This window comes from Acyrthosiphon pisum, chromosome A2 (assembly GCF_005508785.2).
Source record: "Acyrthosiphon pisum isolate AL4f chromosome A2, pea_aphid_22Mar2018_4r6ur, whole genome shotgun sequence".
Taxonomy (NCBI): domain Eukaryota; kingdom Metazoa; phylum Arthropoda; class Insecta; order Hemiptera; family Aphididae; genus Acyrthosiphon; species Acyrthosiphon pisum.
In genome coordinates, this window is record NC_042495.1 from 43,882,823 (window position 1) to 43,897,372 (window position 14,550).

The 14,550-nt window shown below is 28.3% G+C and overlaps 2 protein-coding genes and 1 long non-coding RNA gene across 5 annotated transcripts in view; 1 reads left to right on the top strand and 2 right to left on the bottom strand.

Moving 5' to 3' along the window:
- Positions 1–1,114: 1,114 nt before the first annotated feature.
- Positions 1,115–9,761, bottom strand: LOC100161542 (serine/threonine-protein phosphatase 2A 65 kDa regulatory subunit A alpha isoform). The gene is made up of 11 exons (XM_001949448.5): positions 9,484–9,761; positions 7,371–7,562; positions 7,074–7,293; positions 6,809–6,969; positions 6,585–6,740; positions 5,226–5,548; positions 5,024–5,141; positions 4,787–4,952; positions 2,602–2,756; positions 2,390–2,532; positions 1,115–2,309 (listed from the first exon to the last, which is right to left on the bottom strand). The coding sequence occupies exons 1-11, from the start codon at positions 9,583–9,585 to the stop codon at positions 2,198–2,200; spliced, it is 1,848 nt and encodes a 615-aa protein (XP_001949483.1). The 5' UTR covers positions 9,586–9,761; the 3' UTR covers positions 1,115–2,197.
- Positions 9,762–9,978: 217 nt separating this feature from the next.
- Positions 9,979–11,043, top strand: LOC107882871. Its single transcript, XR_001678953.2, has 2 exons — positions 9,979–10,234; positions 10,322–11,043. It is a non-coding gene; the product is annotated as an uncharacterized LOC107882871 (long non-coding RNA).
- Positions 11,044–13,893: 2,850 nt separating this feature from the next.
- Positions 13,894–14,550, bottom strand: part of LOC100159506 (cytochrome P450 4C1) — a 28,465-nt gene continuing 27,808 nt past the window's right edge. For 2 of the 3 annotated variants that reach the window (XM_029489629.1, XM_029489627.1), the window contains 2 exons: positions 14,165–14,344; positions 13,894–14,090 (listed from right to left, as the gene is read on the bottom strand). In XM_029489629.1, the coding sequence (XP_029345489.1) occupies positions 13,930–14,090; positions 14,165–14,344 (341 nt within the window). In that variant the 3' untranslated portion in view covers positions 13,894–13,929. The remainder of the gene's footprint in view (positions 14,091–14,164; positions 14,345–14,550) is intronic. The other variant, XM_029489628.1, reaches the window with a different exon arrangement.

Genomic DNA, 14,550 nt, shown 5'->3' on the forward strand with positions numbered 1-14,550 from the left:
GAAAAAGGTGGGCAAGTGGGTGTCGCTCTGCTGCACAGTAGGTTACAAGTGGGTCACTGTAATGGATGGTGTTAAATTTGAATTCAATAATATCATATCGTTGTATACGAAAAACGATTATATATATTTATATATAACCTATTTACGTGGAACCTTGATTTACATTTTCAATCCTTAGCTATAAAAGTTGAACATTTTATAAATTTTTAACTACAAAATAATTATTAAACTTTAAATTTGATAAATTTCGTCGAAATTCGAACTTTAAATGCTTATAAAAAAAAATTGTGCATATGTTTTTTCAGGGCTTAAAACCGTTATCAATAAAGTCGGTAATCGGCTATAAGCCGAAAATTTTTGAAAACCGGTAACCGGTTATCGTTTAAATTTGATATTTTGGTAACCGGTAACCGTTTCTTTAAAGATATTTCAAACACTATGATAACCGTTAATCGTTTAAAAACCGTTCATAAGGTTTTTTGGTAATCGGTTACCGGGAAAAACCGTTTTTTAAAAATAATTTTTTTCAATTTTTAATCATATTTTTAAAACAGTTTATTTAGGCCATTCGTGGGTTGATAACATAACTATTATTATTACAAAAGCAAAAACTTAATATGCTTTAATTTGGTCGGTTTCCCTTAATTTAAATATTTAGTTTTTCAAACTGCTTTAAAGTTTAAAACATATGTTCAAGATAATGGTCATCTTAATTAATCAAAATTATATATTGCATAAAAAAATGTTATTGTTATAATTTTCTTATTTATAACTGTAAAAAACCAAAATTAAATATAATAATTTTCCAAGATGACACTAAGAGTGATACATTGACACAGAACTTTTTGGTTATATTGTATATATTACAGTACTCCAAAACCTGGGTCTGCAGATCGAGTATTCTACGGTAGCCTCCAGACCTATCTTTGGGGCAAACACTACAAATAACAAATGCAGAACCAGGAGGGTTTGGGCTCTGGGAGTTGTAATTTAATACTAAACTATTTATAAATATATGCAAAATAAAGTATAATGTGCTAAAAACCTAAACATTTTTAACAAATTGCTTACAATTAAACTTGGAAGGTCCCCTATCTATAGTAAGTTGTGGCACTGTATATAAATGTGTATATTTCTAAGAAACAAAGATTATAACAGACAACAGCATTAAAATATCGTAAATACTAAATAATACTAAATAGTAGTAAATACTAAAATACTAAATGGACTGAGCCCCTATTCCATAAACTATTCCGTAATAGGAATCAGCGCACGAGGACGACGATCGACGACAACGTTTGACGGTATTTAAAATATATAGCTATATACTTATACCTATATATATATATATATATGTGATATTCACGACAGATAAGCAATACACGACAGCATTTAATTGGGGAATAAAATTTAAAAATTGCTGGAAAATTAAATTCAACTACCTATAATGTAATCATAATTCTTGACATAATTCAAGTATTAAATTCCACGAAAAAACCGTTAATTTTTTTGGTCGGGAATAGGTTTTGGTTATAAAACCGGGACTGAAAATATGTGGTAACCGCTTTAATGTTAATATTTAGATATTTACCTTGATTACCGATAACCAATAACCGCTTCCAGTATTCCAAAACTAAAAGTGGTTATCGGTTTTCGGTTCTCAAATTTACGGGTTTTTACCGGTTTTCGTTACAAACAGGTTATCGGTTTTAAGCCCTGGCTTAGGTTATTTATACAACCAAATTAATACATTTTAAATAAAAATAACATATAATTATTAATTAGTAGTTGTAAATATAATGTTCATGTTGATTATGGTTCCTATTCAGTATTTATAAATATAGCATTTAAAAATTCAAATTTGTCGACTGTAAAATCAATAAAAATTTTCAACGACAACTATTATGTAAAATGTAATTGGAAATTAAAACATTATAATATATTAATAATATTTTATTATCTACTCATAATGATAATTTCACTTAAATGTATTCAATTATCATATTTTTTGCTTTTAAGTAAATGATCTACAAAAATTATAATTATAATATAATAATAATGTTTATATTACTGTTAAAAAAAAAAAAATAATATGCCAAGTGGGAAGGGAAAAAATGCACAAGCTGTAACAATGTTATAATAATTAATTTGGGCGCTGATAAGGGTGATATACATAAACAATAAAAAAAAAAAAACATTAGTTACACGCAATTATTGACATAGCTTCCGCAGCAAAATATTTGACATCTACATCTGTATCTGTATTTAATTTATCCAAAACTGGTTTTATTTGAGATTTCACCGCAGCACTAAAAATAACAAATATTTCTTATAGAAGTATACTTTTATATTTCAGTAATTTATAATATATCTGAATAGAAATACATACGATTGTGCAACAATTGGTCCAATTTTTTGAAGTGTCTTGGCTACATTGAAACGTACATTAGCCACGCTATCACTTGCCATAGATAATACAGTTGGTAACATGGTCTTAGCAGTTATTTCTGGACCACATACTTCAGCGAGCTCCTACAAATCAATATAAATATTTTTGTGTGTAAGGAGAAATTATTTAAGTACACAATTGAGTTTATTTACATTAATGCAAAATAAGAATGTCATTCGGTGTAAATAATTTGGATCTCTAGCCATAACTATGACTTTTGGTATAACAGATGTTTGGGCCCATTCTGCGCCAAATTTCTCCACTAGCTTTTTCAAGTTTAATGTAGCAGCTTCTCGTATAGCATACACTAAATATAAAAACAGTTAAAACAGTATTTTAATACACCAGCCAATTTAAAAATATATATTTTAATAGGAAAAGTGAAAATTCCAAAAGCAGGATTGCGTAATAAATGTTTAATATAAAATCATTTTTATACAAGAGCATAGCAATTATGAGCAGCTATTACAGACAACCAATATTGGTCCTATTGGTATCAGGTATTTGTTTTTACAGTATTTGTTGCTACTTTCACCAGTTTAGTGTAGGAAATATTTATATCTTTGGCATAAGAGCAATATTTTGAAGTTTTGAACCATATCCCATTGACATCATATATTTTATAACTTATAAAACTACGCACTCACGCATATGCATATATATATATATACAGATAATATAAATTTGATTGTTTAAACATTAAATTTAATAATCCTTTATTATTGTACCATAATATAGATTTTAGCTACAAAGAACTCAATCTGAATTACTAGATTTGGTGATATAATATAATTACATTTTTTCATAAATATAATAGAATATTATAAATGTATATTTTTGATAAACTGAACTACTTAAACAATAAATATAAAATAAAATATAATTAATAATTAATAAAAATGGCTAAAAATTCTGAATTAAAAACAATACATTTTGTAAAAAACATATCTGACACAATATCTGATTCTTTTGTCAATTCCAAAAACATATTTTATAGCCTTAGATCATATTTATATTTTTTGTTGTTAAAACTGTACCAGTTTGGATATTTAATTGCTTTTGAATCTGATTCTAGTAGTTCAGTTGATCAAAAATATTATACATCTATAATTTATTATATTTATGAAAATATTTGACAATAGGCAAAAAAATAATTTCATATTAAATAGTAATATATTAGTTACCTTTTAAAAAATGGGGGGAAAACGTCCGCATCAAAAATATATCGAGGAGAAATGTCCTACTACACCAAAAACAGTCTGGGGGGGGGGGATATCTGCGATTCCAATCAGATACCAGAAAAAGTGGTATCAGTCAATATTGCAAATTATTTTGTAGACATATTATAAGCTGACATTTCCACTCAGAAGAGTTTTTAGTCATATGCAATGAAGTATACTTTAATTTAAATTTAATATATCCGTAATGGTCACTGTAATAGTGATCTACTAGATGACAATGTACACTCGACACCTACTATACTTGAGTATACTCTATTCAAGTTAAGAAACACAGTTGGTGGCCAACTTGTGAGCAGGGGTATGGCAATACTACGCAAAGGTATAAATATAGTTGACTTGGTGCCTGGTGGGGGTAACAAATGGTTGTTGTTTGACTGTATTCCTTAACTTGAATAAAGTATATACAGCAAAGCAACTACTTCTTTTATATATAAGTAAGAGTAATTTAAATTGTGCAATATAGAAATTGTGTTGGTATTGGGTATTTTAAATAGATGTAATGCAAGCAATTGTTAAAAAAAAAATCAAGATTGACTGGAACAAATGAGAAACACTGGTATCATTTTACAAATAGTTGAATCCGTATTCCAATGCTAGAATAATCTAAGAGAAGATTTAAATAGAATTATAATTTATATTAAGTTTAAGTTAATTTGAATAAAGTAAATAATAAAAATTTTGAACAAAGTCAAGGATTAACAAATCTGTTGCTTAACACAGCGAGATGGAAAGACATAACACAGACTAAAATAATATAATATCTAAAAGTGAGTTATTGTGAGTTATTGGTAATTATTTACTGGTAAATTACCAGTATAATAGCTATTTAGATATTATACTATATAGAATTGTATGACTGTTATAATAATATGTTATTTATCTAAATAAATAACTCAAATCACAGGTACTATGCCTTAATAAAATTAAATAAAATTAATAACACGTCATATAAAACTAGGTATGTTATATTTTCTGGTAAGTAGCATGCTGCATGCGCCCGGTTTTTGGTAGGTAGCATACTACACGAGTACTTTTACTACTTAATGTTAATCATATTATAAAAGCTTTACATTTTTTTTTAATTAATATTTTTTACCATGATCAGTAAGCCAAGTCATACACAAACTATTGAGTTTATCATCAAAGAACTGTACACCTAGTTGACTTGCTAATAACGGCATATATTCAATTATTGCTAAACGAACCCGCCATTTAGGATCCTCAGCAAGTTCAACAATAGCAGGTAAAAGTGTTTCAGAGAGCTAAAATATTAAATTGAAAAAAAATTAAATAAAAATCAATAACAATTTTAAAATAAAAATAAATGTAATACCCGTTGAATTCCAATTACTTCATTAACACAATCCAAATTTGAAATTATGTTAAGACGTACTTCAGGGCATTCATCTTTTAACTGAGTCAAAAATAATGGTAACAAATGGTCAAGAGTTCTAAAATAAGATAAATTTTACTTAAAAAAATGTATTAAATTGATTATGACAACATAAATTATATGTAAGTATAAATAGTATTACCTTTGTTTTCCAAGAATTGGAGATAAGCCCATTATTACAGATGCTAAAGCTGATTTAACATGTTGATTAGTGTCTGCAACTAGTCCTTTAACGACAGGTAGAATTGATGTCATGATAATGGAATCAACTGCATTTGAAGTTTGTGCAGCATTTGGATCATTTAATAAAGCACCAGAAGCAACAGGAGGACAAAGATTACGACAAAAATCACACACTTTATTGGCAGCTGCCGCTCTCACTTCAGCCTCAGTGTCACGTAACAATGATTGAAAAGTCGGTACCAAGTCAATACGAGTAATTTCTGGTCCAACAGCCTTTTGTAACTACATCATATAACAATAACTTAATTAGTTGTTTATTGTAGGTTATCATGAGAATCTATTATTACAAGTGATAATATTTTATTTATCAGAGTTTAAATTATATAAAAAATATTTGTTATTTTTGGAAATAAGAGTATAAAAAATATATTAGACTTGGCAAAATTGATATAACAAAATTAAATAATATAACTTTGGAGGACACTAAAAAAGAAATAACCTGGGCATTAACGAGTTAATAAGTTGATTTCATTTTAACTTTTGAACTTTCTAGATACTTTTAGATTTTCATTAACTTACTAAATATCTTTTTTAATTAACATGAAATTAACCAATTAATTTTTTATTTCAAGAAGTAAGTTAAGTTAATTTATTAATTTTTTAGTTTTTATTACATTTCACTATTTCAGTCTATTTCGTTTTCATGTCAAAAAATATTTATAGTGAATTATTTAAAGTAAAAATTTTTATATTTTTCCAATCTAATTTATATGAATATACTGTAAAATATATTTAGTTTAGGGTTAAAAAAAATTAAGTACGCTAGTGTTGCATAAAAATATTAACTTTTTTTTAACTTAATAAAAAGTTAACAAAAAGCGTGTATTAACTACAGCCTTAACTTAGTTAACCTATAATTTAATTAAATTTTTTGTTATTGGTGCGTATTAACTGAACTTAACTGGGTTAAAAAAATTGGTCATTAATTTGCCCAGTTTTTAAAATAACACCATAGATAACATAGATTAACTAACAATCATTCAGAATTGTAATTTATATTTAAGTAGCCTAATGCTATTGCAACATATAAAGCACAAAATTACTAATCATTTTGTGATTTTGTAGTTAAAATATTATTTGTTTTATAATTTTATTATATACATGTATTTTATAACAATGTGATAAACATTTAATAGATTATGAAGTAGTTCTGACCAAATACAAACTGGAAATATTTAAACCTTTAAGTAATATAATATATGAAATTCTAGTAGTTGTGATACAACAATATCAATACATCTACCATTTATATAAATACCTCAGTAAATTTATCAGCCACCATATATCGTACTCTCCAAGAACTATCTGAAGTACATAAGCGCAAAGTTGGCATCACTAAATCATTCACATCTTCATGTGTAAGCAATGAGGCTATACTAACACAAGCTTCAATAGCCAGAAGACGGACAGAATCCTGAACAATAAAAATATTTTTTAAAAATGTAATACATATGATTCCATAAATGCTGAATAAATAAGCACCTGTTCATCTTGAGCAAGTGATGAAAACATAGGTATAAGATCATTTTTTAAGGAATCCAATTCAACAACTTTTGCAAATTCACCCAATTTTCCTGCAGCGGCCCTTCGCACCATAGGAGTATCATCCTGACACAAATTACGGAAGAAGTTGCGTAATTCAGCTATTGAGAAAAAAATAATTGACAAAGCATTCAATTTAAAAAGTTTAATCTTGTGAATTTTGTAAGCAAAACATTTTATTTCAATAGAAAAAAAATAAACTTACATTTGATCATTGGATTGACACGAGAATAGCAAACCGAAAATAAACCACAAGCAGATGTACGTGATGTAAACCAGTCACCAGACGCCAGACGAATAACAAGACTAACAAAGTGATTTTCAAGATCAGTTGGAGAGTGCAACACTGCTATTTGACGTAGTGACTCAACTGCCTTATCTCTAACAACTGTTTCTTCAACTGTGGCCAATGATTCCAGAGGAGGCTACAGAATACATGTCATAATTAATTAATAAACAAATTTAAATCTTAACTAAAAAATGTTGTTTTTAAATAAATTACCAATAGTGTATATGCAAAGTCTGGTCCTCCAACATAATTGGTAAAATTTCCCAATTGCTCAGCCAATGCTAACAATACTTCATCTTCATCATAAATAGTTTCAGTTAAAAATGGAATAAGCTCTACTCGAGTGCGCTCAACACCAAGTGCCAAAGCAATTGTAGACAGTTTTTTGATAGAATTCAAACGCAACTGTTAAATAATAAAATTAATTAATTCACAATATTCCTAATACCATTATAAAATAAATGAATCTTTAATCCTGAATCAGTCGATACATTTTTCTTTTTTTATTAGAACATTTAATAACTAGATTCATATATTATTCTGATTACTATAGAATAGGTACATTTTATTAAATATTTGGATAATTAAGGGCCGTTCTTACAATATCCGGTAAAGTGTTGATTAACGCTAACTGACTGATAACAAATTTTATTACCGGCAGAATTTGACCAGATAAATGTCAGTTAACTTTAACAGGACATTGTAAGAACAGTCCTAAATCCAACTATATAATACTAATCAAATATAATTTTTATTAATGACCCAAATACTTATAATTTAGTAAACTAGTGACATAGCAATTCTCAGCTAGTTTAGAATTGTTGACTGAATTGCATTTAAGTGCTAGCTTGTATAAAAATATATTAAATTATGTACATGTTAAACTCAATTGAATAATAATTATCGTTTGTCAATGATGAATATCTATGAGTTTATAAAATAGCAATTTTAAATAAGATGCGCATTTAAACTTGCTTCTAAGTCTATCAGAATAGTTTTCAATATGTTCAAAAGAAAAGAATAAAAATATTTATTTCCTCTATGTGGCACATATAAATGTATTATAATTGTACAAGTAAAATAGTAAATGCTATAAGCATATACTGTAGGAAATTCAATTAGGTACATTGAATAAGAATTAAAATAATTAATAATAAAAAAAAGTATTATGTACTTATATTACTTGTTCTATTATAGATATATTAATTATTAAAACCTAGTTAAAAATGTTCTAATTAAAATAATAAAAACCATAAGAAATTAGGTTGCCTATTGTTCAAAATCACATTATCTTAAATGTTTTTGATGGTAGTAACATTTATTTTACTGTATAATGAAGAAAAAAACAAAAAGGTGTAGTTTTAACGTGTAGATTAGAAAATATTGTTTTGTAAGAATTTTAGTAGATTCAATATACGCCCAATATCCATTTAGTATAGGTATAATGCAAAATTTTACAATGAAATAATTAATGAGCTAAAAACACATTCACCAATATATTTCTTAAACAACTATCATGAATAGTAAAATATTATGCCAAGAAGAAATAAAATAATAATTGTTACCTATTCCTATGTTTAACAAATAGGTATAATACAATAGTTAACAGATTTACTTTTATTGTGAACTAAAATGTAACCTATTACGGTACAGATCATAGATATCATAGATCATATGATATATTTTCATAATCTCTTCAAAACAAAATCAATTTAATTGAATATCTGAGATAGGACCTCAGACAAATTTAAATACTAGGGAGTAGGGACACTCTGTCCAGTGGCGTGCCGAACTGACAAGCAGACCTGAGGCAAACTATACAATTTGATCCCCCTCCCCACCACCAACAGTTTTTTCAATATTTTTTTTATTATTCAAAATAATAAATATTATTAAGTTTTTTTAGGTATAAGTTGCACATCTATACTAACACATCCACCCACCCACCCAAATTTCCCTTGAGGCAGCCTCAAAAAATGACTGTTCGGCACGCCACTGACTCTGTCCATGGATATAAAACCGATATTTTGTTTTACCGGAATTTGGGTTCAACTAATGCTTGAATAGTCAGCATACGATCAGCAGAAGTAAAGCAAAACAAGAGGTGTTGACACTACCTATCTAGAATTCAGTTCAGGGAGAGGTGATGAAACTACGTACCTCTCCTTTTTTAAATTATTTAAGTGTACCCCTTAAAATGATATTCTAATCAATAAGGAGTTTTAATTTTAAGGAGCTCAAATTTTTAGAACTTTTGCATCCACTTTCTAATTTGTTTACCCATTCAAGCACTACCTATGTTGCATTTCGAAATTTACAATTTTACCTGTACGTCTTCATTCTTCAATTCGTCTATGAGCACAGCGATCGGATACAGCGATGTGTCTTCGGGTGCGGGCTCACCGGACGGCAATGTAGTCGCAGCCATTTGTCGTCAGTACGGTATTAACAAATTGTTGACCCGTCAACAGGACCAATTTATATTTAATTGTCTATTTGAATAGCTAAAATTAAAAAAATAATAAAAATTCACCGTACACGAGAATCAAAACAAACGGGATACAGGGGAGACGTCCATTTTGATTAAATCTTTTCATGGAATGACATCGCCTTTTGCTTAGTTCAGGTTCGCCTGGTTGAGGTTATTTGTCATGGTAGAAACGGTGACGGAATGGCCCGGACTAGGTCTCTCGATGAATGCGGTGGGAGAGAGGGATCAATAACAATAAACAGCCGCGCAAGGCGTCAACTGGCAATTGACAAGGCTGCTATCAGGGACAGAGTATGGGCTGTATCCACAGATATGTATAATAATAATATTATACATATCTGTGGCTGTATCACTGATTATACTGTGACTTCTGTGACAATCTTGAGTCCATGATAAAATAGATACTAGATAGGTATCATCACTATCGTCCATACTCTATGCTATCATCACAGTTGTATTAGTTTTTTTTAGTTTGCGGCACCGATGTATTCGATTAATCGATGTATCGTTGCCATCCCTAATTATTCTTATTCTATGGGCATCTCCTTCACCTCCGGCTAATGTCGTAATTCTCCATTTCTTAAAAGTAACAACTTTGAACTTTATTTATGACATCTTATGACAATTATTTATATTTATGACAATTTATGTAAAAAATAGTACATTTTTCCAGGCCTATCATTAAAGATAAAAAAAATAACAAATAGCAGTCCAATGCTCATGTAAAAAAATGTTTTGGACAATTGGACATAGACCAAAGCGACATGCATCAAATATATTTTCAGTTGACAATGAAATACATGGTGCGACGTATATATATAGTAGTATATAGTATTTGATGACGTCTATGACTCAAACTCACTGTCAGATTATACAAATATTGTAAGCAACTACCTATTTTGATAATATCAAAGACTCAAGAGTTCAAGACTCAAACAAGTAACAACTCAAACTCAATAGTCAATAGTCAAAAGTCAATAATACTAGTATATTATACTCAATACCAAGAAAATGGATATATTTAATTGTGCTCAATACTGAACTTTAATGATTCATGGTCTACAATCTACATAACTGCACTCTACAATATTTAAATACTTAAATACTTAATGGTAAATATTCTAGTCAATACCATATTACCATGGGTAAACAATTTATTAATTGAATAACTTATGGTCAATTAGTATAAAAAAAATACTTGTCAATTGTCACTCAATAGTGAGATTAATCTATATTCAATAATAATTTACATAAAACTTACAAACGCATGGAGTTTATAAGTATATTATAACGGCTTGTGATGCTATTGGACTTTTTTGACTTGTAGAATTTATATTTGTTAAACGTAAATATAAAAACAATACAAACGTCAGGTTTTAAATGACGCTGTTTGGATTATGTTTAGTACCTATTTATTTATCAAATTGAATACTAATCATATTATTTTGGGACAATAGAAAAAGGATAGAAAAATATTTACCAATAACGAATAGGTAATAATATGATTCAATAATTTGTATCTTTATGTATTATACATATATTATGTTTTAATTTTCATTGAATTAATGTACACCATAGTTTTGTATTACATTATACCTATCTGTTAAATAAAATATTGTCTGTAGGCGCTCACCGAACAACCAAGTTACTTGATTAGATGAAGTTTAAGTTTTAGATTCTCTAAGCATTACTTAGATCGTTTAAAACTTGATACCGTGAAGATAAAAGATATTATCTTAATCTTCATGCTTGATACATTAATTTGACATCAACTTATATAGGTAGCTAGATGGTAAAAATTACAACAACTGAATGTATGAAATATAAATGATACATTTATTTTGCTCATCAATTTGACTTTTTTTATTCTATCTGTAAAAGCGGGCCTGCCCAACTTTGGTGAAGGTGTGGGGGGGGGGGTCCTGCTCGACCTGCCCTGAGTGGAATTGTCTGTAAATAATGTAAATCCTATAATTTGGATATATTTTTATTTTTCCGGGGCTCAAATCTTCTCCAGGATCCCTTCTTCGGGAATTACAAATTTTTAATCTTTATTAAAAGCTTTTTCAATTAAAAATGATATGTTAAATATTTTGGCGTTCACATAGAAACAATTGTCCTGAGTGCACCTCACAGCAGAATTGCTCAAACAATTTGTATGATCATTCATATTTTTCTAGAGCCTAAGCACCCAGACTGTCTTTTTATTAAATACCTTTTTTTGTCTAATTTCAAAGTCCATTTGAATAAAAATAATTTGGAGAATATACATTTTAGTGTCGACATATTGTAATAGTCTTCTCAATCTCAAATTCACCTATACAGTGGAATTGTCCAAAATGCATAAGTCTTATACATTTCTGTTAATTTTTTGTTTGAAGCCCAAGTCCCTTGCTAATCACATTTCTTGTACCTACAAATGTTATATTTTATCATCCATTAGATCAACATATTGCCAGAGAATATAATCTGCTCTTCTAGGTAAATAAACTATGTGCAATGCCCCTTTCAAACTGTTTAGTTAAATACACATTTCTCAATAATTGCATAGGTAAGTATGATTATTTTTTTTTTTTTTAATGAATATTTGAATAACATTTATTTTTAGTTTTGTGCAAAATATTTTAGTTAACATTATCAGTGACAAATTTAACATATTTTTTTTGTCAACCTTTGCTGTGAAAATGCTTTTTGTTTTATTGTTTTACCCATTATTAATTCAAATTAATCTATTTTAATGAACAAACCAGTGATATTTTAATTATTTTAAAAAACTCATGTATACATTGTACATTACATTTTTAAACCAACATCAAATGTTCTATCCTTGTTATATAATATATTATATAATAACAATTAAAAATTATATTTTCTTATATCACCATGCCTGTATACTATAATTGGTTATCAATAGTACAGATTTCTATAGTAATAGTATGTATTTGTAAATTGTATAGGTACGCAGTTTTTTTTAAATTAAAAATAATTATGTCCAGAATATTCTATCTGGTATAATTGTACATTTTTTTTGGTGAACCCCTTTTTTAGGGTTATGTTATAAACCTCCCTGTTTGTCTGGTCTTTCCACTTTGTAGATGCTGACGGGCCATGAGTTTTCAAAGCTATCTGTGCTGAGTGAGCAGGGCTAGGAGCGGCCATTGCAGACTGTTAGCGTCCAGAAAATTGTACATCCTTGTGAAACAGCATATACGATATACATATTGGCGTTTGCTAAAGATTCTCTGGTTTCTCGAAGGACAATCTGCGTGTATTCTTTATTCTTACAAATTTCAATAAACATTAAACGATGGTGCTTGTAAGAAGTAATGCTAATTCATTCCCCCCCCCCCCCCATAAATTTAGTTGTTCAATAGGGGAAAAAGGAATAGGTATAATATAATATTATTAGATTTTAGTAAATACTTCATTTTTAAATATTTAGTTTGTTTCTCTTTAAATAGGTAACTGTAATCTGTATAATTTATTTATACACTCTAAATTAGTTTTTTTTTATTATTAGCTTTTAGTCAGTAACTATGAGTTATAACAGCTTGACAAATATTTTAAATAATACAAAATTACAACAATAAAAAAATAAAACAAATGCAAATATTAAATAAGGAAACCAGCTTCCAATACTAAATTAATCTTTTTTTACTGTACTTAATAACTATAAAAATAATTTACCTAAAAACAAATGATTCAATTTGAGTTTTAAACCTACCTAACTACCTTTAAAGTACCTATACTTTGAGCTGGGCAATATCTAAGAAGCAAGTATAACTATATAATATTATATATTTTTGGATTTTAACTATAATATAGTCTAGCTATTTTAAGGTTTATGACATCCCCACCCCCTCACTATAATTAAATTATAGTTATAGTATAATGCCGGCCCCAGTGACGAAACTAGTGGGTGTTTAGCCCTCTCCTGATTAAGATTTAGCCCCCTACGGGTTATTTTAAATTAATAGTTTTGTTAGGGGCTGTAGCCCCCCAAAATTTTGACTCTAGTTGCGCATATGACGAACCTTGCATACATTTTAAATTTTAATTAAGAATTATGATTTTAATACATTTAATAAAACTTGTTAAAAATGTCAAAGATTAGAGTACCTATTTTGTTTAGAAACTAAAAGTAAATATACCTTATATACTTTTTTTAGGGTATCTTGCCCAACCCTGTCTGTTCTGAATATGTTTTCTAATAATATTTTGTATTTTATAACAAATAGAATAATATAAATATTTAAATAAACAATTTTACTAATGAATAAATTATTTAATCTTGGTCAGTTTGATATCAGGTAATGATTCTGGTCGCAAAATCAATTGTGCGCTTATTTTAATGTCATCTTGACTTCCTAATGTTTCAATTTTCATCTTTCTTATAACAGTCGATATTATAGTTTTCATTTGATACATTGCAAATTTTTGTCCTAAAAAAATAATTTGTAATATTAAAAAAAATAAATATCTTATAATATTTTTCTATATAAATATCATTAATTACCAATACAATTTCTTGGACCAGCACTAAATGGTATGAAGGCATAAGGATGTCTGTTGATACTGTGTTCAGGTAAAAATCTATCGGGATCAAATGTCAAAGGGTTTGGAAAATGTTTTTCCTCGCGATGAAGTAAATATGGTACTACTACAACCACTGTCTGTGGTGGTATGTCATACTCTTCTTGAAATTTAAGTAAATTATTAAAATAAAGTGAATGATAATTGTGAAAATGTTACAATTAGTGATGATCAAAATTGGTCTTGGTCTTGTGGTCTCGCAAGACTCTTGCTGCAAGACCAAGACCAAGATGGTACTGGTCTAGCAGATCAGGACAGGACCAAAACAGACCATCACTGCAGGCTCTTGCAGTCTTGCAATTTTTTTTT